Below are 22,479 nucleotides of genomic sequence, written 5' to 3'. Positions count from 1 at the left end.
TTTCTTTATGACACTTTACTAGAGATATTTCATTTTTAATAAGTGCATTAAAATGAAGACTATTAAATTTGGTGGGAGAAGAAAGAAGCTTAAAGTGCTCCACTTGCAGCAGTTACTTTCCCTTAATGGCCAGTTCTGGTGATTTCCACACAAGTCACACTGTGCCACTATGACATAATTAATGCTTTCTAGCACATTCAGAAGAAAGTTCCATTTTTCTTCCTGTTCTGACCATTAGAGTTATTGTTTTGTACCATTGTAGAATTCGTATACCCCCTGGAGTCCATTGATGGGGAAAAAAACCTTGAGTCCATTGATGGGGAAAAAACCTCCCTATTCACTAAGCATGTAATAGACTTAACCAAAAAGTAATCTAGAAATGTGAAGGATATTTTTCTGAAAATTTATTTTATTTATTTTTTATTTTTCACATTTTTATACCGCCCTTCCTCCAAAGAGCTCAGGGCAGTTTACACAGCTGCTCCTCCCCTCTTTCTTGTCCTCACAACAACCCTGTGAGGTAGGTGAGGCTGAGAGAAAGTGACTGGCCCAAGGTCACCCAGGAAGCTTTGTGGCTGAGGGGGGATTTGAACCTGGATCATCCAGGTCTAAGTCCACCTCCCAAACCACTACACCACCCTGGCTCTCTCTGAAAAGCAGTTTGCATCTGTTTAATAACTTTAGGGTTATACCTGTGTCTGAAGGTATAAAACCAAGTTGCTTATTGTGGCAGTTCCTCTGCAAAAACTGGGCTAGAATCCTATCCACACTTACCTAAGCCTCATTGACTATAATGGGTATTACTTCTGACATGCATAGGATTGCATAGGATGCAATGAAGAAAAAGCATTGAGAACCACAGATATTCAACAGGGAATTATTTGTAAATTTGGGACAAGGATGTAACCTCTTGCAAAACCTATAACAAGCTACAAGGTTTCAGAATTCCATCAGATAAATAGCTTTTTTGTTGATTATTTGGAAAGTTGATAAAAAGATCTTTTTTTGAATATCTGGAAATCAAATTAAGGGTATAAATGTTTTATAAAGCAGAAATCGATATCCTGGGCAGCCCAATCCTTACTTGTCCTGGGACTTGTAGCCCTTTGCCACATCCAAGGCAGGATTGGGAGGCCAATCCTATCCAATTTTCCAGTGCCAGTGCAGCTGTGCCAATGGGGTGTGCACTGCATCCTGTGGTGGGGAGGCAGTCACAGAGGCATCCTCAAGGTATGGGAACTTTTGTTCCTTTACCTTGGGGCTGCATTGCAGCTGCACTGGTGCTGGAAAGTTGGATAGGATTTGGCCCTGCGATTGAAAGCAGCTCAGCCCAGGGCAAGGGGAATCATTTGGTCTTAATCCATATCACACTGCAGCAGCCCCAATGGGGCTACTCAGATCTACACCACCTAAAGGTGTGAATTGCGCTCTTAATGATTTGCTGTTATTGGACAATGTAGAAGGATTCTTTTTTCAGCTGAAGTTGTCTTTAAAAAAGCAAAAACAAAAGTTTACTACACAAAAGTTTAAACAGTAGATTGTATTCATTCATCATATATTGTATGGTATACAGATATGTATGTATGGTGCATGGGGTGTTCAGGGAGGGGTAGTACCTCTGGTGTAGAGGCATGTTGTGTCCTTTTAGGGCAGCTCATCCACCTTTGGTCCCCACCTGTCACTCAGCTCTCACTTGTGGCTCCCAGTAGCTGTAGCATGCGCAGCTTCGACAGGCTGGCCAAACCAGGTTGAGGGTAGCTGTCAGGTCATCGACTTTCGGCAAGATTGGGACTTGTCTATCCCGAGCATGTGAAGACAGACTCTGGTGGATTGAGTGGATGAGACCTACTAGAATTGGACCAAAGGTCATGAAGGCGGTTTCTGCAAGCGATGTGGTACGCCAAGAGCACGGCAAGACACGAAAGATGCCCTGGTCAACCATTGCATCCAGCCCATCTCCAACCGTCTTGACTTTTGTCCTGCCATTGGAGCAAGATGGAATCTGGGAAGAGAGAGTGAGGCTGACTATGCGCACCTCTCCCTCACTTTAATCCAATTCACACACAAGTCTTGACATCTCAGATGTCAACCCTGGGGGCTGGGGGATAAGAATAGGCCCTCAGTTTGGCTGTACATGTTGTAAGAGGTGCCTAAACAGCCACTGGGTAGATGGGACTCAATAGCCTGGGAAGGCAGCTCATCTGAGAGAAGGAAAACTCTGATCCCAAACCTCCACTGCCTTGTGGCTACATCCAGTTATGGAAAAGGCTTCAGGAGTCAATCTCGAGGCAAAATCCGGAGCTGGAGTCCCTGAGGCAGTTCATGGCTGAACACAGTCATGTTCTGGCAACTCCTGCGATGCAGCTGGAACCAACCATATTGGCTTCTGCCTTTCCATTGGACCATTTCAACGATGTGGAGAGCGGGGATTTGCTGCATGGGAAATAGTCTATCCTCCATATCTACTTTACCCAGGCTTCGCGCTCTGGAGAGGACATACTGTTCCAGAACCACCATTCAGAGCACGATACCATAGTCTTCTGAGACTGAAGGATGCCAATGGACAGATAAGATGTATCTGGCATTGAAAAGTGGGAAGGTTTTCAGACTGATTAGTCCTCTTTTCATGAAAAAGACATTTGTACGAGGACAAATCCAAAAGTCAGCACATTCACACTCATTACTGACATTCAGGATTCTCTTGATCTTTTTCTTCAGGGATCAGAAGCTCTTTTGTATATGTAACCCTGAAAGTGTTATGAAGACATAGCTTGATGTCTACAAAATGATTATATACTGTAGTAGCATACTACAGGTAGCATGCTATTGCCAAGGCTTGGACATGACTGAATGGATAATTTGATTCGAGCATACAGAGGCATCAGCTAGGATTTGTGTAACCCAGTGCAAGAGCTCATTGTATCATCCCCATGATGGGCCCCTTCCAAACCAGACCATACAGAATAAATTTCAATATCATATGCACAACCTAAGTGCAGTGGCATCAATAGGGTTGGTGTAACCCCCATTAACATTTTTTATTTATATTATTTACATATAGAACAGTACAGATCATCCAACAAATCAGTAGCCAACAAAAAAGCAGTGGCCAACTTGATGGCGCTCACACAACTGAATGAGTTATAGTATTAGCTCAGATACATGGAAATGAGAACTGACTCAAACTAACACCTTATTAGTTCCCTGCTGTGTCATAATAACACCTCATTGGCTCTCAGAACAATCAGTATCATAGGTCAGTTTTGAGTTAAGAAATCCACTTTTTGTTACATAAGGTAGTTGTATTTTCTGGTGGTTTGGCCATAACCTTTGAGAGAGTACTGCTATTTCAACACAGTTTGCTTCATTGCATGCTTCATTAAATTACCCACTGAATGATATATAACATGATTGTATTATTTGAAAATAGGAAGATTTTCACCATTTTGGCCAGTAATGGTGTCACACACATCCCCAACTGCATCACCCAGTTTGGTTCACATCCCCTGCACCCCCTAGCAAGTGTATATGCCCCAGTAGAAGGGCATGGAAGGGCATGGACGAATGCACGGCCTCCTCTGAGATAGAGCTAATAAGGAGTGGTAGAAGAGGCAAGCTACTAACTGGTCATCTTCTGCCCTTCATGCAGTCTTTGCACTCCAAAGCCTGACTCTTCCAAGTGAAGGCTGGGGAAGAGAAGTTCTAATTGCACAAAATCAGTGCTAGGCAGGAAGTAAGAGAAAATAAGAGATGTTTCTCACTTTGCGAGGGGGGTGCGGGAGGGTAGAAAGTGGAAATGAGTGTTTGGGAAGTAAATTAACTGAAGTGAAATTTATTTTGAGCCTCTGAATGCGAAAATAATTTGGAGGGGATTTGAATGTTGGGGGGGAATGTAATTGGAAATTGAATTAATTCAGGGGCTTGGTATCCTTGTCTCTGCTTCAGTCTTCCACTTAGGATGAAACTATGTGATGTTAGAGATGCCATTGGCCCCAAGCTGTGTGCTTGATTTTTGCTTTTTGAATAGCAGCCACAGGGAAAGGCACATATACCTAAGTTGGGTGGGGTGGATCCAAAACTGGAATGGATCCAAAACTGGGGGGGGGGGGAGGAATGAGCACTACCTTAACTCTAGAGCCCAGGTCAACTCAGTGGGTTAGACCAGGGCTCCCAGTTGAACTTTGGCCTCAGTGGCTGAGGTTTATTGGTTGGGTAGACCTGGGCACCTGCCTGAACTTGGAGCCCAGATCTATGTGCTAGATAGACCTAGGCTCCCATTCTGACTGCCCTCTGGAGCTGTCTCTTCCAGGCAGGTAGACCTGGGCTCCCAGCTGTGCTTGGCCTGCTACCCAACCCAGCAGGCACCCTTCCCCACTTGCACAGTTTGGAGGGGCACACACCCATGGCTCCACCTTGGATGCACCCCTGAAACTGGATACTAGTAAATTAATGTTTCAGTCTTGGGAGAACTGGTGAAGCCGTAAGGCAGGGCTTTTCAAACTGGGGTGTTGCAACTGGGGCGTTGCAAACTGGGGCATTGCAAACTGGGGCGGGAGCAACTGCAGGGCTTCCCAGGTCTTCAAAAGTGAAAGTGGAGTGATTGCGCTCCACCTCCACAAAACCAGAAGTAGAGCGATCACGCTTTCACTTTTAGAAGCCTGGGGAGCCCTGCAGATGCTCGAGAAGGGCTCCCCACATCCCCGGGAGGCTGCAGGAAGCTCTGGTAAGTCCAGCCAAGCTCCTGCAGCCCCCCTAGTGATGCCTGCCTCCTCCTCACCTCTGCAAGAACTTACAAGCTCTCAAACTCTCTCTGAGAGTTTGAGAACCATTGCTGTAAGTGATGGGATCGAATTACTATCCAAAGTCTTTGCCTGGTCCCTTAAAAACCAGAAATACCCTCATACTTTGGTTCTGTTTTCAGTCTTCTGTGGGACTGAAGAAGTACAACAGGTGGTGGTAGAGATTGCCTGGATGTTTTCCTCTGAGAATGTCAAGAAAGAAGTTTAAGTCCTACTTCCATCCCTAGCCTGTGCAATGGAAGAATTGTGATAAATCTGTGCAATAGGAGAACTGGTTAAACTATGACAGGAGTAGAGGTACCATACCAGATGAGTCCTGTGTTCTTAATGAAACCTTTACCAACTGCAAACTTTATTTTCCTTTGCAAATCACAAGCTGAAGAAATTGCTTCAGAGCTTATGAATTGAATGACCTTATGAATTGAATGACCTTTTCAAGATCGCTGCACTACAGTGAGTCATTCAGGTGTCGAGCATATCCAGGCTTCTAGGAATAGTCCATATTTCTTTGAAATGCATCTTTCACAGACTTTAGAATGTCAATAACGTCAGTATTTATAGTATCATTTTGATTAGAAGTGGTCAGAACATGGCTCATGAGCTTCTGTGTAGCTCATAGGAGGCTCCCAGTCAGAACAAGGCAGTGAACACAAGAGTAAAGCATTGTCTGACCTGAATGTATTTGTGTACTTATGGCTGAAGGAAGCTGTGCATTTCTAATGCAGAAAAAGAACATGGGACATTGGAATGGAGAGAAATAATTTGTAGTTTCCTATGACATTTTTAACTTGATTTTCTCAGACATTGGGATTAACTGAGAACAATGGTAGTCTGGGGGTGGGGGGGCAGGGGAACAAAAGCCCCAAGTGCTGCACCTATGGGCCCTGTGGGGGCAGCACTGCAACACCCACCGTGGCACCACCTCCACCTGCTGCACCATACTGCCACCTCTGCCAGCCCTTCTGAACTATTCCAGGAGAAGACAAAGCACCGTACTGTGTCCACAGGAGCTCCGAAAACCTTCTGAGGCTTTTGGAGCGCCCTTACCAGTACTTTCGGTTTTCAGCGGAAAACTGAAAGTACTGCTAAGGGCACTGCGGAAACCTCAGAAGGCTTTCAGAACATTCCAGATTGTTGTGCAAGGCTCTGTAGAAAAGGTAAGTATCCCTGGGGGGGGGCAGCATGTTGCGGTCCTATGCTCCGAGATGTCAAAGGAGCCAGGTCTGCAAGTGACTAAGAAAAAGAGAAGGATATAGGAGTGCTGTTCAAGAGGAAAGTCAGTCATCTTAGGGACAAGGGAATGTGTGCATTGTTGCTCTTGGCAATATGGTAACTCTTACACTATTTTCCAGAGTACAGGAACATTGAAATACAAAGTACAATTCTGGTTTGTCCCATCTCAAAAAGGATGTTACAGAGCTTTTCTATGAAGAACCAATGAATTGAGCAACCAAAATGATTAAAGGGTTGGAGCAATAGAAAAAGCAATTATAGTGGGGGGATATGATATAAATTGATAAAATTATAAATATTATGGAGAAAGTAGATAGATTTTGTTTCTTCCTTTCTCACAATGAAGCAATAGATTTAGGACAGACAAGCATACTTCATCTAATGCATAACAAACTTATAGAATTTGCCACAACAAAATGTGGCTGTGGCCACTGGCTTTGGGTCCAGTCCTATCTAGCTTTACAGCACTGGTGCAGCTGTGCCAATGTACCTCTGTGACTGTCCCCTCACCAAAGGATGGGTCACATGCTGCATCCTTTGGTGAGGGGACAGTCACAGAGGCCTCCTCAATGTAAGGGAATGCTTGTTCTCTTATCAGAGCCGCACTGAAGCTGCATTGGAGCTGGAAGGATTGGGCCCTTTGATGCTTTAAAAAATAACACAATCATTTCATGGAAGATTCTGAATACCGGTTGCTAAGGAGGGCAAAAATGGAGGAGGGTGTTGCCTTCTTGCTCTTCATGGTTTTGACTGTAAGCTGAAATTTGGTAGAAAGCTGAACTAAATGGATTCTTGATCTGATCCAGCAGGGCTTTCCTTGTATTTTTGGAGTCTAAGCAGTGGTTCATGGATAATAATTACTGTTTTGTATTATATGAAGAACCAATTAGCAGAAAACATGTGTGTGGAATTTGTTACCACTTGATTGAAAGAAAGAAAAATTAATAAAAATACTTGTCTGGTCTGGGTGGTACTTGTATAGTGGACCACCTGTGCACGATTCAGTCAAACATACTCTGTTAGCAAGTGTACACATCCCATCCCTCCTCCTGACATACTGGGGAGCAGTTGCCTATGTGGAGATGTGAGGTTTGCTGTCCTTCCATGTTTAAACTAGTATTTAAATTGCAAGTTGAGGGTTTGGGCAACTGCCTGCCCCATGCAGTTTGGCAGGTGCTCCCCAGCTGGAGAGGATGTGAATAGGATGGGACATAGAGTGTGTATATTCTCATCACCTGAAGGTGTGGTCAAGACCCACCCCACTGTTATATTTTCAGACCAGGAGGTGAGTTCTCATCTGCCACCAATACAGGTATCTCTTCCCCTATTACTAGGGCCTCACAATCCCAGAGATCTTGGCTATAAGATTCACCCCCCTACAGCTTGGGGAATGGCAAAAACAAAGGACATGAGTTGGACCATGGGTTATTTTGTAACACCTTTTGTAACCAGAATCTTTCCCTATTCGTGTAATTCACTACATGCAGGAAAATTTCACTATGACTCAATAGTTGCTGGGCAGCCCAATCCAAGCTGCCACCTGAGCCAGACCTCTCTATGCCAGCTCTAAGCACCTCAAAGTGCTGTAAAGGCATGCTTGCTGCCAACTCAGGAGCCAAATGGACCTGTGCAGAGGCCTGCCCCAGCTCAGCCAGGCCAGACCTCGATCCTGCACTGGCCGACATAGGTAGGTTTGCACCTGGTGAGAGGATGAGAGTATGGTGGAGAGGGTGGAAAGGAGGATAGGGGGAGGTGTTTGGGATGGGAGAGGCAGAACAGGGGGTGATCAGAACCAGAAGGGGATGGGATTGGTGGTATATCCTAACCCCTCTCCACACCATAGCCTAACCCCTCTCCTGTCCAATCTGATGTTACACTAGGCTTCTCAGATTTGTGCCAGCTAGCTGGCACAGAGTTGAGTAGCCCGACAGGGCAGGCTGCAGTGTTATAGGAGGTAAGAGGAAATGTATTCGCTCACCCCGAGGTGACCTCCAGCCTGCTTCTAACCTGCATTGGATACAGCACAGGCCATTGCGGCCTGGCTGTACCAGTGCAGGTTAGGATTGTGCTGTCAGTTATCTGTATGAATTATTTAAAATTATTTTCCCCAACCAAACAAATGAATTCATGAAGGCATTAGCATATAACTGAAGAATATCCTCTCTAACCCCAAGATATATTGCAATATGCATTACTTTTCTGCCTTCACAATATAAGATTCTTTAGGCTATGCACCAGTGGTTGTCACACATTTAGCATCAGGACCCACTTTTTAGAATGAGAATCTGTCAGGACCCACCCGAAGTGATGTCATGACCAGAAGTGACATCATCAAGCAGGAAAATTTTTAACAATTCTAAGCTGCAGTCCTACCCACACTTTCCCAGGAGTAAGTCCCATTTACTAACATTGTTAAAAGAATACATATAGTAGCTTGTTAAAAGTTCAGGTCAGTAACATTTTCCCAAATGCAGGCACATACCATGGTAGCATCAAGTCTAATATGTTAAAAATAAAATATTGAAATGAATGGGGACCCACCTGAAATTAGATTATGGCCCACCACGTGGGTCCCAACCCATAGTTTGAGAAACACTGCTATGCACACTTTCCTGGGAGTAGGACCCCTGAACACAATGGAACTTAAGTCTGAGTAGACCTGCATAGGATTGAGCTGTTAGACATTATTCTCATTCTGAAGTTAGCCTGTGGTCAATAATGCAAATAGAATTTGTGTTTAGTGATTATCAAATGTCTGCACTTAGTCAATATGCCTACAGCTAAAGAAATTGGTACAAACATCACTTCAAGGAATGGAAGCAATGAGAACAGACAATTATTCTAAATAAAACATCACTAAGGAGTTGTTGGGTAGAAAGTTGAAACAAGGATTTTTCCTCTGAACTTTTCTCCACTGAGATAAAGCACATTTTCTGATAATTCTATAATACAGTGGTTCTCAAACTTCTTAGCACCAGGACCCTCTTTTTAGAATGACAATCTGTCAGGACCGACCAGAAGTGATGTCATTAACCTGGAAGTTATATCATGGCCAGAAGTAACATCATCAAGCAGGAACATTTTTCACAATCCTCATAAAACAAAATCAAATCAAATCAATTAAGTAAGTAAATTAAAAGTTTACAAGTATAAACATTTATTTGAAATAAATAACCTTCCTAGCCCTCCCAAGCAGTTGCTGATCTGTTTTCAAAACATTTCCTAAACATTCCAAAGGCTGAAACCTTATCCGCAGTTACCCGGGAATAAGCCCCATTGACTGTCATTGTCAAAAGCATGTACATAGGAGCCTGTTAAAAGCACAGATCTGTAACATTTCCCCAAATGCAGTCACATACCACAGTAGCATCAAATCTAATTTGTTAAAATCAAATGCATCTTGAAATGAAGGGGGACCCACCTGAAAGTGGCTCATGACCCACCTAATGGGGCCCAACCCACAGTTTGAGAAACACTGCTGTAACGCATGTCAGCTTACACCTGGGCTGTTTGTTTAAATAGTAGCGAGAGTGGAAGAAATCAGTACATTTCTTCTCCAAAATGAAATCTTCGTAGAGATTTTAAAATATTACTTTACACTATCTTGGCATCATGATTTCCTGTGTGTGTGTAAGGCTGTGTAAACTCTTAGTAAAAAAGAAAAAAGAAAACTCTTATAGTTTTAAAATTATTAGTCTGAAATCATGAGTAAAGAGATATGCTTAAAATCAGCACTTTGCTTTAAAGTTTTGGTCAAAAAAAGAAAGCCCTCCTTGTTTTCTATAGTCTCTGACTATGTTTGTTTTAGAGGGAAAGTCCAGCTAGAATTACTGAGCAAGGTCTAGAGAGAAATAAGAAGTCTTTAAGGTCTACCAAGGGCAGAAATCCATCTTTTTCTGACAGTAATGCACCATTGTTCAGTATGTTCCTGGTTTATGTTTAATTCCTAGCTGACAAGTGTCCGTTTTTCATGCTTATTCATTAGTCACCCTTGCATTAGCACTGCCTTGAAGGCATCTCACCTGCCTCTTATCACATTTTGCAGAAAATGATAAAAGATATCCTTTAAAGTTTTACCTATAATCTCCTGTCATCACACCAAAGTCTTGCAAAGGTCCAGGATGAGATTAAGTGGTAATATTTTGCACAAAGCAAGGACTATGAATTTACCAAGGAAATGCTGGGGGGAGATGAAGTGCGAATAAAAGTGACACAGAAGTAGGATACCTTTGGAAAGGTAAACATTGGACTTACACAATGTTTTAGCTTCAAGAAAAATGTTAGAGTATAGAGAACCTCAAGTGGAGGAGGAGAAGAGGTCATTGCTCAGTATCACACAATGCATGCCTTTATTTCTGAAGCCTCAGAGTTAGTCCTGGCATTTCCCAAAGAGATCTCCATTAGTGGAGCAAAAATAGCTCCCTGCCAAAACCTTACGATAGCATACTAATAGAGGTTGACTAGATTTAGCTTGATAGACCTAAACTGGCACAAGGCTGCTTCTTCAAGTGCTCTGATTTCAATCAATCAATCCTGTGCCTAAGCATTTATGATGTCATTTAGATGAAAATCATTGCGCTTGGTGTCATAAATGAAAACTGAAAATGTGTGCTGGTTAGGTATCATTCAGCAGAATACTCAGCTCCATGCCTTGACTCTATTTTCTTCTTCTTTACTCAAGTCATAACTTTATTTTGGTTAATTTGGTAAGAGTGAAAGTCACTGTTGTGATGGGGATTTCAGCCGCAGTAAATATTGTCAGAGAAACTCCTTATGAAATTGCCGCCTGTGGCTCTTCACTCTTAGAATTGTACCTGCTTTTATCTTACTGATAGTTTGGGGTCTCATATGACTGCTTTTTTCAGCTGTAAGGATACACAGAATGCCAAGAAGGGGCTTTACTTCTCCCATTCAACAATAATGTGAAAGTAACAAGCAAGGTCTGCTTGGATCTATAAACAGTGGTGGCAGTTATCGTGTTCGAAGCTGTACAGCAGAAAGTGAGTAGGCCCCAAAGAAATGTTTAAGTAACATTTGTGAAATAGCCTGCAGGCTTGTGAAGAAACAGTTATATCACCTGTCAGATGATATCTGTCACTCATTTCGGCGTACACACACACACACACACACACACACACACACACACAATCATTTAGGTACACAAATACACTCTGTGCAGCAATAATAGTGTAGTTTGAGCACTTAGAAAATGCAGCAGAATCGCAGTGTTGTGGGGAGACATGATTTCAACAAATGAGAAAAAAATACACATTGACTTTTGCACAAAAACCAATGACATGCAAAATCTGGTTTATATGTGTTCCCTGCCTTTTTTACAACTGTTGAACAAAGTGGCCAGAGGGCTGTTCCTTTCAGTGTAAGAAATTCTCACATATATTTGTTCGCCTTGGTTCTCACTGTCTGATAGACCATGCAGTCAACCAATATGTGTATCAGTTGAAAAGGACACATACATGGACACACACAAATGAGTAGAGTGCAACTCTAAGTACATCAATTGAGGTCACCAACAGAATGTAAAAAGCCCCACTGCTTTATAAACACACAATTATGTTATTTAAAAAACAGCATTATTTACTTGATAGTCTGTAATGGCTGCTTTGAGAACATTACAGTCTATTATGTCAGAGTCTGTTGTTAAGAGTACTTTTAGTTTGTGGATCATTGACCCAGTGGAATGTAATGGTGCCTTTTTTTTTAAAAAAGTGTTACAGCATATCAGGTCACCGTGATGGAAGGAAAGGGGTGGAGAGTCATTAAATCCTTCTGATGTGCTGGGGAAAAAAATGCATTGTCCATGACCATCTGTGTTGCCTTTTTCATTACAATGCAGGATTAAACTTGTTGGGAAGCAAAGTATATAAATAAAATAAATAAATCATTGTTAAGAATGAAGTTGCCTGCAAAATTTTGCTTTCATAAACAAAATATGTTAAGAGCAGAGAGAATAATCATTTCAAAGGTGTGTGTGTGTGTGTTTGAGAGAGAGAGAGAGAGAGAGAGAGCATCAGATCTAGATTAATGGTTTAGTAGGCATATGGGGGAAAGTGAAAACATACTCCAGGGAACCAGCTCAGATTATTATCTGTTCTAGTACATTGCTCCTCCTCTCACTGCAGTAACCTTGAATGCTTCAGATTTATTCATCTAGCTATCATTTGTTGTTGTATCGCAGAGTTGTATTTTAACTCTGCTATGTTTTTCTTTCTGTCATCCCATGTTTAGTATGATAGCCTGCTTTAGAAATTATGCATATATAAAAAAGCATATTATACGGAAACAATAGGTCTCCTTTATCTTTTACACTGAGTGCAATCCTATACACACTTACTAGAGCAGGAGTATCAAACCCATTTCATTCAACAGGCTGAACAGCATTCATGATGCCTGCTTCAGGCCAGGAGTGATGTCATAAAGCAGGAAGTGATGTCATTAAGCAGATCATAACCAGAAATAAGCACTTATTTCTTACTTGGGAACTCATTAGCTGCAAATGGCAGAAAAGGAAATACACAAATTTTGATCACATTTTCAAGATATGGGAGAGCCCAATTACCATGTTGACTGTCCTTTCAGCAGCACAGCTCAGCAACTGAGAGCAGCTGATGGTGGTGCTGGGAGATCCTGAAGCCGGATAAAGAGCTTACAAGGGCATATGTGGCCTGCAGGCCTTATGTTTTACACGTACTAGAGACTAACAGTGCAATCCTGACAGGCCCTTGGGCCAGCCCAGGAGGGTCGCAAACATGCAACTTGATGGCATACCAGCCCAGGAGACTGACTTAAGCCTCTGCACCAATGGAGGCACCAAGCCTTGCATTCTGGGGCGAGGGCAGACAGTGGCCGGCCCCATGGGCGGGCGGGCGGGGAGCAGGAGGCAGGGCTGGGACCCGGCAGTTATGCAGGAGACCCATTGGGGCCAGGATGACTTACCCAGAGGTAAGGGGGAAAGTTTAGGCACCTATTCCCACTGAACAAAGTGAGACTTCTGAGTCCAGTAAATGTCTTTAGGATTTTGCTGTTAGAATAGCAACATCAAACATCTTATTGAATCCAGTTGAAAAACAACCATTGATCTCAGTGGTTCTACATTCTATTCATTGTGGTTAGTCTGCAGAATTAGGCACAGTGATCTGAAGAGAAAATGATAGCTTTTTGTTTTTGCAGTAGATCATCATATATTAAGTTCCTGTGGTACATCTTTCAGTTTACCATTAATTTACCATAAGAATCAATCAATCTATCTATCTATCTATCTATCTATCTATCTATCTATCTATCTATCTATCTATCTATCTATCTATCTATCTATCTGTCTGTCTGTCTGTCTGTCTGTCTGTCTGTCTGTCTGTCTGTCTGTTTTTAATGTTGATATGTTTAATTATGTGAGGCAAGAAGAAAACTGTACAATTCAAATCAGTATTATTTCTGCTAGTGGTAGTACTGTGGTGGTGCCTTTTAGAGTTATAGTGGTAATACAATGAGAAACAGCCTCCTAAGGACTCTGTGGAGTCCTACTCCCAGTACTCTACTAGATTACACTCTTGAATTTGATACCCATCTTGTAATTTACATTTGTATGATGTAATTTTATTTCCCCTAGAAAACAAAATGCTATCAAGAACCTAAGCAGATTCTGCACTGTTCCATTGTTTCTGTGGTTTGCCATGGAGCTCAGTTGACATAAGTAATCTGATTGCTAAGAATCCTTAGGTCATCTGTTTGCTAAGAGTGGTGTGTACCCATCTAACTGCACTCAGTGCATTATGGATTTACGCCAACAAAGCAAGATGGCCTTGTGCCATCTCAGCAGATGATCCAGGAAGCAATAATAGTGACTTTTTAGTCTGCTAAGAAATTCTTTCCAGTTATGGTTCCTAAGACAAATTAGTCAAACTGGCATTCAAATATTGTCTTATCCTCACAGAAATTAGAATATTATTTGTAGGTTGAATATAAGGTCTCCACTACTAGCCCTGGTTGTTGGAGACCCTGGACAAAGCACTTGTTGGAGGAAATTAAAAATAGTTTCCTCTTTGGGGGGAAGCAGAGTAGCTTAAACAGTGGACCCTCCCCCCCTTTTGGTATCACCTCAGGGAACCTCCCTCACCCAGTTGATTGCTAATCAATAAAAAAAGACAAATAGGCAATGGCTTGTTAAAGTTGCAAAAAATAAGTTATTTACTTACAGTTCCATTGAGTGTATATTTACAGCATCTGATTAGGATCAGAGGTTCAGCTAACACTTAGAGATAGCAAGGCCCTAGAACTGCCTCACCCTGCATGCCTTGTGCTCAAGATGGCCTGGGCATCAGACCCCTGGTGTGTACATCTTAACGGGTTGGTGGTCAGAGGACAAATGCAGAGGAAGTGCTCAGAGGAGAAGGGGAGAATAAAGGGTTAGGGCCACACCCCACAAGGATCACAGAGAGAACAGGTAGAAATGTCAGAGTCACTGGGCCATATCTTGACCCCCTTCTGGACAGCATCCTGCCCCCACTGGACAGCAGACAGAGTTGCACCAACTCCAACAGCACTAGCCCCCACGCCACCCCTGATGGTTCATTGGATACTTCTGCTGCCACTGCTGCTCACACTGCTCACACACTGGCTTAAGAAGTTGGCCCGGACTGGTGGGCCCTCTGATGGGTGCAATTCAGAGCCACCCAGCCATGAACTGGGCTGATGCAGTTTGTGTCAGCGGTGGATGGCGAGGGCAAGAAGGTGGAGGATTCAGTGTGTCTTTCACTCTGAGTCTGCATTGGATGCAAGCTGCATTGACCTGTTCATCACTTGCTAAAAGTGAGCAGGAATCAGATCATCTCCTCCCTCCCTCCCTCCCTCATATGGGTTTGAAGGGATCCTTTCACTACACTTCATTATTTATTTATTTATATCCCACCTTTCTCCCACACTCAAGGGAATTCAAGGCAGCTTACAACATAAAACCATTAGTAATAAATTTAAAAACGATATTCTAAACATTAAACATAAAACAATTTAAAAATTTAAAAGAACAACCAGGATCACACAACTATTAAAACCCAACTTATTAAAAAACATTAGCCCACACTGTCAAATGCCTTCCTGAATAAAAAGATTTTGACCCTACCAAAAGGTCTCCAGAGAGGAAGCTGTTCTTAATTTCAGGGGACGGGAATTCCATAAATGAGGAGCCACCACCAAGAAGGCTCTTTTCCTAGCTGCCACCCCCTTCACATCTGCTGTGAATGCAAGACACATTGATCTGCTCCTCACTTATTAAATGTGAGCAAGAATCCATCCCTCCTCCCCCCCCCCACTCTGTTCTTGTGCAGTGTTTAAACTTTAAAAAGGAATGCATTCCAAAAATGAATGGGCAGCCAGTATCGTCATCTGTGGCTCAACTGAGTCAAGCTGTCAAGCCTCCACAACTGCACAGGCTGCCGCATTCTGCGCAAGCTGCAACTTCCAGATCATTCTCAGGGGCAGCCCCTCATACAGTGCCTTACAGTAGTCTAAGCAGTACTAAACAGTACTGTGCTAGTACGGACCAGTGGTCTGACTTTGTATGGGGTAGCTTTCTAACTTCTAGGTAGCTTCATAAGTTTCTGTATTATAGGAAACTTTACTCCTACCCACACTGCTGACCATGATCAGGGGCTCTCCAGCTGGTACTTCGGCAAGGAAAAAAGTTCCCCATTGGCACCAACCCATGATGATCCTATGCAGATAGGATTGACTCAGTTGGCAGTCTGTCAATGTGATGGTGGATTCAAAGATCTACCCCAATCTTGATGTGGTCAATTAATCTCCCCGCTTTACTCTTTTGCATAGAATTTGATGGTTGCTATTCATTACCCCAAAACAAAGTGCTTGCATGTAGTAGGGCAAACTCTGCGTTCCCCACTGACACTGAATGGCCCATCTATCACTGAATCTCTTATCAGTGTTCGATCATAGCCTTTCATTCTCCAGAAATCCTTGTAATGTTGATACCTCCTTCTCTCCGCACCCAGCCCATCATAATGCTATGCATATACTAAATAATCATCAAGTACTGCTGTTCTTTTTTCACCCTAGATTTGCGGAAAGCATTTGAGCAGGAGCCTCTTGGAAAGGAAGTGTCTTTGGAGCAGGAAGTGCTTCTCCAGTGTCGCCCACCTGAGGGAATCCCAGTGGCTGAGGTGAGTGACAACAGCTTTTTTGCTAGGGATGGGAGAAGGGGGGAACTGACACAGTTATCCTAACTGAAGCCTAATCTGTGGCTAATGGTGCAGTGAATTAGGTGATGGCATGATAAATGGGAGGTAATGGAGATCTAACTGCCTGCTGCTGGTAGCATAAATTGATTGAGAATTGATTAATGACTTCAGAGTCAATTAGAATGCCCCACTAGGCAGAGCTACAGGCAATATGGTTTCATGTTTTTGCTTCTTCACAAGAAATGAGAACGCAGCACAATTCTGTCTGTTGCCTTTAAGACAAACACTGAATAGAATGCATGAATGTTACTTATGTTATTTCCCATCCATCCCCATGTTGCAACACACTGTCACGGAGACAACCAGTTTTTAAATATGTTAACTCAATTTGTATTTTTTAGCAAAGTGTATTGGACATTGTTTTGCTGCCATGATTGTCCATATGGATTGTGTATTCAGGCTGCGATCCGATAATAAGTTGGAACAAAGGAAGAATATAATCCATCTTTTCATGTTCCTTGTCTGTTTTACTTAATAGCAATTAAAAACACATGGGAGGTATTTTGTGAAAGTGACCTGACTGAGATGAGGAACAAATAGTAGACATGCAGGGTGGTGAGATAACTGTTCCCAGCATGGTGATTGTGCTTGTGGCAATGCTTGTATTTTTGTTTAAATTGGGATTAGAGGGTCTTCTTCTTTTCAATTGTTGACAGAGGAGGACCAGAATGCTTGTCTGACTCTAAGTAAACAAAGGATTCATTATAGCAATGGTGAGCATGCCATTTCAGTTAGGGTCCATTCATTCATAAGATTTTTACTCTGGTAAATATCATCTCAAAGTGGTTCGTAGTACAACAAGAAAATACATAGCACATGTGTAGTTGTCAAGAATTATGAAGAAAAGTTTGAAAGCAAGAGACCATGTGGGGTAAACTCATACAAATTTACACAGAAATGTTCTGAGTTGCCATGTGTGAGGCAGTGAGGAGTTTAATAAATCCATCCCTCCATGGATTTTCAGAGGATCTTACTGAAGTCTACAGGGGTAGGGAGGTTCTGCCATGATCCCTATAGCACCCACAGACCTTGTTGTCTAGGTTTCAGTACATGTCAGTGATTTCATTAAATGTTCAGAAGAAATAAAGAAGCACTGGGCACTCTCTAGTCCTAGGTTCAACTAGGAAAAAGTAAGGAATTGCATAAAGGACACAGAACATCCAGTCAACACTCAGCAACTTATCAGCTCCCAGCTGCTACACATGGCCCCTGGACAGTAATAAGACCCACAGTCCTCAAAGGATATTGAAGGGAGGACAGGATATCTTTTATGTTTGCAAAGTTATATTGATTTTTTTTTTTACCTCTTATTCCTTCCAACCTCCTTTTTTTGGGGAAAAAAAAATAGCAAGCCCCTTGGGGACAGGATTATTAAGATTTTGAAAAATGTTATAAGTTGCACTGAGCCCATGGAGAACAGCAGTATATAAATGTGGCAAACAAATCTTGGAAAGTGACAGAGAACTAGTATGATACCCACACTTCGCTATGGTATTTAACTACTATAGATCCATTTTGACTCCAGTGAACTTTCCTTTGATTGCAATGAACAATTTAAATTTAGAACAAGTACCCCATGTCAGGCAACACCCTGTAATTATTGAAAGTCATGGTTCCTTCAGTTTTTTTTGTTTAATTATTTTTGTATTTTGAATTGGTTTTGCTATAATAGCATAGTACCCGTGCTTTGCAAAGGTATTTGCAGAAGTAAACAAATTAAGAAAAATGTATATGTAGTTTGAATAAAAAGAAACATGTTGATGCAGAAAAATGATGAAGTAAAATCTGAAATATAACATTTGATGAAGAAATAACAAAGAGAAGATTGTAGTAAAAAAAATCACGAAAAATACCTACAGCCTTTGATTCTCATCTTAAAGACCTCTTTGTACACCCTATTGGTGGTTCTCCCCTCAGGTGCTAGGATCATCAGGCTGCTGGGTGAGCTCACTCTGAAGCAAGCCACATAGAACTGCCCATGTGAGAAGCAGTTCCCTTAAGTCAATCCCTGCCACCTTCCTTGACTGTCCCTGGATCTTGTTGATGGTCGTAGCAAAGCAGACTGAGGGGGAACTGCAGCCTCTTGAACTCAAAGGGGTATATTCTGATGGTATGTGTTGTATGCATGGTATGAACATCGACTCTCCCTGAGCACAGCCGGTAAGAACATAAGAAGAGCCCCCGCTGGATCAGGCCAAAGGCCCTTCTAGTCCAGCTTCCTGTATCTCACAGTGGCCCACCAAAGCCGCAGGGAGCACACAAGACAATGGACACAACCTGCATCCTGGTGCCCTCCCCTGCATCTGACAATCAGAGGCAGCCTGCGACTAAAACCAAGAGCTTGCACATACCTACTATGCCTTGTAACCCATAATGAACTTTTTCTCCAGAAATTTGTCCAATCCCCTCTTAAAGGCATTCAGGCAAGATGCCATCACTATTTCCTGTGGCAAAGAGTTCCACAAACTAATTACACGCTGGGTAAAGAAATAATTTCTTGTCTGTCCTAACTCTCCCAACATTCAACTTTCCTGGATGTCCCCTCTCATGGATTTTTTGGTGAACACTGCGGCCTCAGTGACGTTCCTGTGGAGGTCCTTCATTTGCAGCCTGAAGCCATTGTAGAGTTTGGGTGGGTTGAGGTTCCGAAGCAACATTACTGGAGCCCCACTTTGAGAAGAAGCTTGTGGACTGGGAAGCCAGGAGGGTGTTGAGGAACTCCATGCAATTGACTGCATTATCAGTATGCACCACTGAGCCCACAGACCTGTGCTCTATTTCTGCCCCTTCAAACAACTCAAATAGCATGTCATTAATGACTGCAGCCTTGTTGTTGTTGGGGGTCAAACGGTTGCATGGCCACTCCATGGACTTCTCTTTGATATCTGAGATACCAGGGTACATTCTAGTTGTGAGGACTGCTAGGGTCATTACTACTGAGCCCAGGCCTGTAGGAATGGCAACCTTTCCCTTGGGATATTCTCTGTCACCTATTTTGAGTAGGAGTGCAGAGAATTGCCCAGCAGAGACATTGCCTCTCAAGTGGACCCTCATGTTCTTCCTAAGAGAACGGTTCCAGATGAGGGGCCATCGATATGAGGCCTTGATGCACAGTTTAACCTCATCAGCTTGAGTTCCCCTTGGCACTACTGGCACAGTCTGCTGGAAGTCTTTAGCCAGAAGCATGTTGACTTCCCAACATCTCTTCATTGTTGCCCCTGATGTCTTTGAAGGTTATGCTCAGTGCCTCAAAACCCTCTGTTATGCAACATGGTGTTTTCATCCCAAACAATGAGCTTACATTCCCACAGCACTTGGGCCATGTTGCTTTGTTTGAAGATGCTGCACAGGGGTGTTTCTGCATGGAGGAGGGTGAGGGGCAGCTTGAAGGCATTGTGGGCTGTCTTGTCTCCTTCCAACAGTGTAGCAGCAATGTCAGAGGTTGTGACAGCTAAGGTGATGCTACGATCACTCCTTCACCAGGAGCAAGTTGATGAGGAAGGTCTTCCCAGTACCCCCAAAAGAATCCGGGAAAAAGACTTACCCTGCACTTGACTCAGCACCACAAAGGACCTGTCAATAGACAGCAAGTTGCTCATCCATCTATGAAGAGCTTCTGTAGAGGGACCAGAACAGGCAGACTCTGTCTCCTGTGATGGGGACAGTATTGTAAGGCACCATCTCCCCATTGACATTTAAATACTTGCCATACTGTCTTCAACTGAGGGACCTTCAGCTGTTATTTACAGCAACTACAGTCAAGAGAAAAAGCCTCCTGTGAGGGAAGCTAGACAGTACCCCAGAACTCTCCAGACAGTACTCTTCCCTAACTCTCCTCTTACTGGCACACAGTGGGTCCCTACATTATGGAAAGAGTATACTCATGTTTCTAGGTCCAGGGGTTTGGGTTGGGTGTTGATGAGTCAGTCAGGACATTCGTTGCTATATATATATATACATTCTGGGCATGATGAATGCATGGTCTGAGTATAAAGTAGTCTCCTATGTTCCGGTCACAATTAGGCTTGAGTTAAGACTAATGCTCTCAGTAGAACAGTTCTACTAGCACATGTGTAATTTAGTAAGTATGATGCTTAACTAGTACATCTCTCTCTCTCTCTCTCTCTTTCTGTGAGTGAGAAATCAGTGGTACTTAGTGCTTGACTGAGAGCCCAATCCTCTGTGCACCAGCTCACTGCTGGTGCGCACTGTCACAAACATGCTGTAAGGCACGTTTGCGAGCACTAACACCAGGTGAGCTCGCCTGGTGTGGACTGCTGAGCAGTAGAGAGGAAAGTGGGGGTGTGGGGGGATGTGGGGACATTCTGGGGAGGGGGAGGCGGGGAGAGGGCGGGGGAAGGAGCAGGGAATGAGGGAGGTGGGACCAGTGGAGCGACACTCTGCACCTGACACGGAGGCTTTTTCCATTGCGGGGCTACTCCCTTTACCCAGGGGAAGGGGACAAAAGTCCCCTTCTTCCGAGGTGCCACCCGTGGCTGCCTTGGGCACACAGGATGCCGCGGCAGCTCAGGATTGGGCTCTGAATAGCTTCGCGAGGGGGGGGGACAGTAAGTACTGCAAGTGCTATAGAATGCCACTTAAACAGCCCTCCCACTTGCCGTTGGAGCATTCCAGGCAGCAACAGCAATGCACAGGCACTCACCAAACCAAACTGCATCTCCTGCACATTGCTGTTGCTGCCCAGAATGGTGTGAGGCACCACTTACATGCTGCACTGTGGCGCTGGCAGTACTAGTTTTGCCCCTCCCCCAGCTACACTACCAGTTTGACTTTGAATGGATTTTGCCCTTTTTTGGTGGGCAGAATTGAAATGTCGCTCTCTTGGAAAAATGGATTGCACGATATCGTCAGCAGGTTCAGAAGATGCTGCATTGAAATCAGTGCAACTTAAGGTGATTGGCTTTGGCTGGATTGTACCCAGATATACGGTAACTGGCAGGTGAAATCCAGTGTTCCTGCAAATTCAGTATGCATCAGCAGCTTGCACACACAGTTATAATGTAAATAGCTGGAGAATATACGTTGGTCACAAAATTCTTCAGTGATAAGAAGCTTTTGGAAAAGTGAAAAGCAGTTTTGCTGATTGGCAGAAAACTTTATTGTTAATGATGCCAACTCCCACTCACCCCAACCCAGTGCATCATTTCAGAATGTTCCGCTCATTTTTTCTCTAACAAGAAAGACTTGCCAGTTTGCACAGACAAGTCAAAATTTCATTGTTAACTAGCAAAGTGACTGTCAGTCACCTTTGATGGCTGAGTTCTGAAAAGGCTCCATGTTAACTCCCTCTAAACTTGGGGCACCTTCCAACTTCAGCAGAACTGCCTGCAGACAACAGGAGAAAAATAATTGAGTGTGCTTTTATTTTGTTTGTTTATTCTTTACTTATTTTCAATTTTTTTGCTATCTTATTTACTGAGGGGAGAAAAAAATAATAATTTAGTGCAAAGATCAGAAGATCAGTTGGCTTTTAGTAAGCAGATTTTCTGACAGCCACGGTATTAATCAGTTGGTTTCCTCAAGAAGAACTTATTGGGGTTTTTTTTTTTTCTCTCTCTGATCATCCTACCAACCAGCTGTTGCACAGCAACAAGAGTATTTGTAGCAGGGCATGTCATATCACAGATGTGTGGTGGTACTTAGGGGACTTCATTACCTTTACTAGAAACTGAGATTAGTCATGACTGGCAGATTGTACATGGGGAGTGTTGTGCGCATAACACAGACCTGTACTTCCCAGTGTCTTGTAATAACTACCTCCATCCACAAAGGTCTGAACATATGAGAGAGAGAGAGAGAGAGAGAGAGAGAGAGGGAGGGAGTTCTCACTTTTGTCATGTGTATCCTGCCTAGAAACATCTTTAAAAATTGTGTAAAGCTATTTTTAAAGGAAAATGAGTTCCAAGAAAGTGCTTACAAATGCTATAAATTTTTAACAAAGCAATTTGACAGATCTGAATACATAGCCAGCTAAGCACATTTTTATTCAGCAGTGTACCAAATATCATTGCCAATTGTTGCCATACAGCTTCCATCATCATAATCCAGTATAAAATAAAAAGCCAACATTTTCAATCCATAAGATTTATGTTTGACTTCGTTCCTTTCTGCGCATGGTTTTTTAAAAAAGTTATTATATTTATTAATAATTTTGCAAAATC

The 22,479-nt window shown here is 43.0% G+C and overlaps 1 protein-coding gene across 1 annotated transcript in view; it reads left to right on the top strand.

Annotated features, from left to right (window-relative positions):
- UNC5C (unc-5 netrin receptor C) overlaps positions 1-22,479 on the top strand; it is a 394,830-nt gene that overhangs the window by 279,924 nt on the left and 92,427 nt on the right. Inside the window, exon 4 of the mRNA XM_066631993.1 lies at positions 16,116-16,219. Coding sequence (XP_066488090.1) covers positions 16,116-16,219 — 104 coding nt within the window. The remainder of the gene's footprint in view (positions 1-16,115; positions 16,220-22,479) is intronic.

The sequence above is a fragment of the Tiliqua scincoides genome, chromosome 6 (genome assembly GCF_035046505.1).
Source record: "Tiliqua scincoides isolate rTilSci1 chromosome 6, rTilSci1.hap2, whole genome shotgun sequence".
Lineage (NCBI taxonomy): Eukaryota > Metazoa > Chordata > Lepidosauria > Squamata > Scincidae > Tiliqua > Tiliqua scincoides.
The sequence above is the reverse complement of the archived record's forward strand: the minus strand, read 5'-3'. Positions and strand labels throughout refer to the sequence as shown.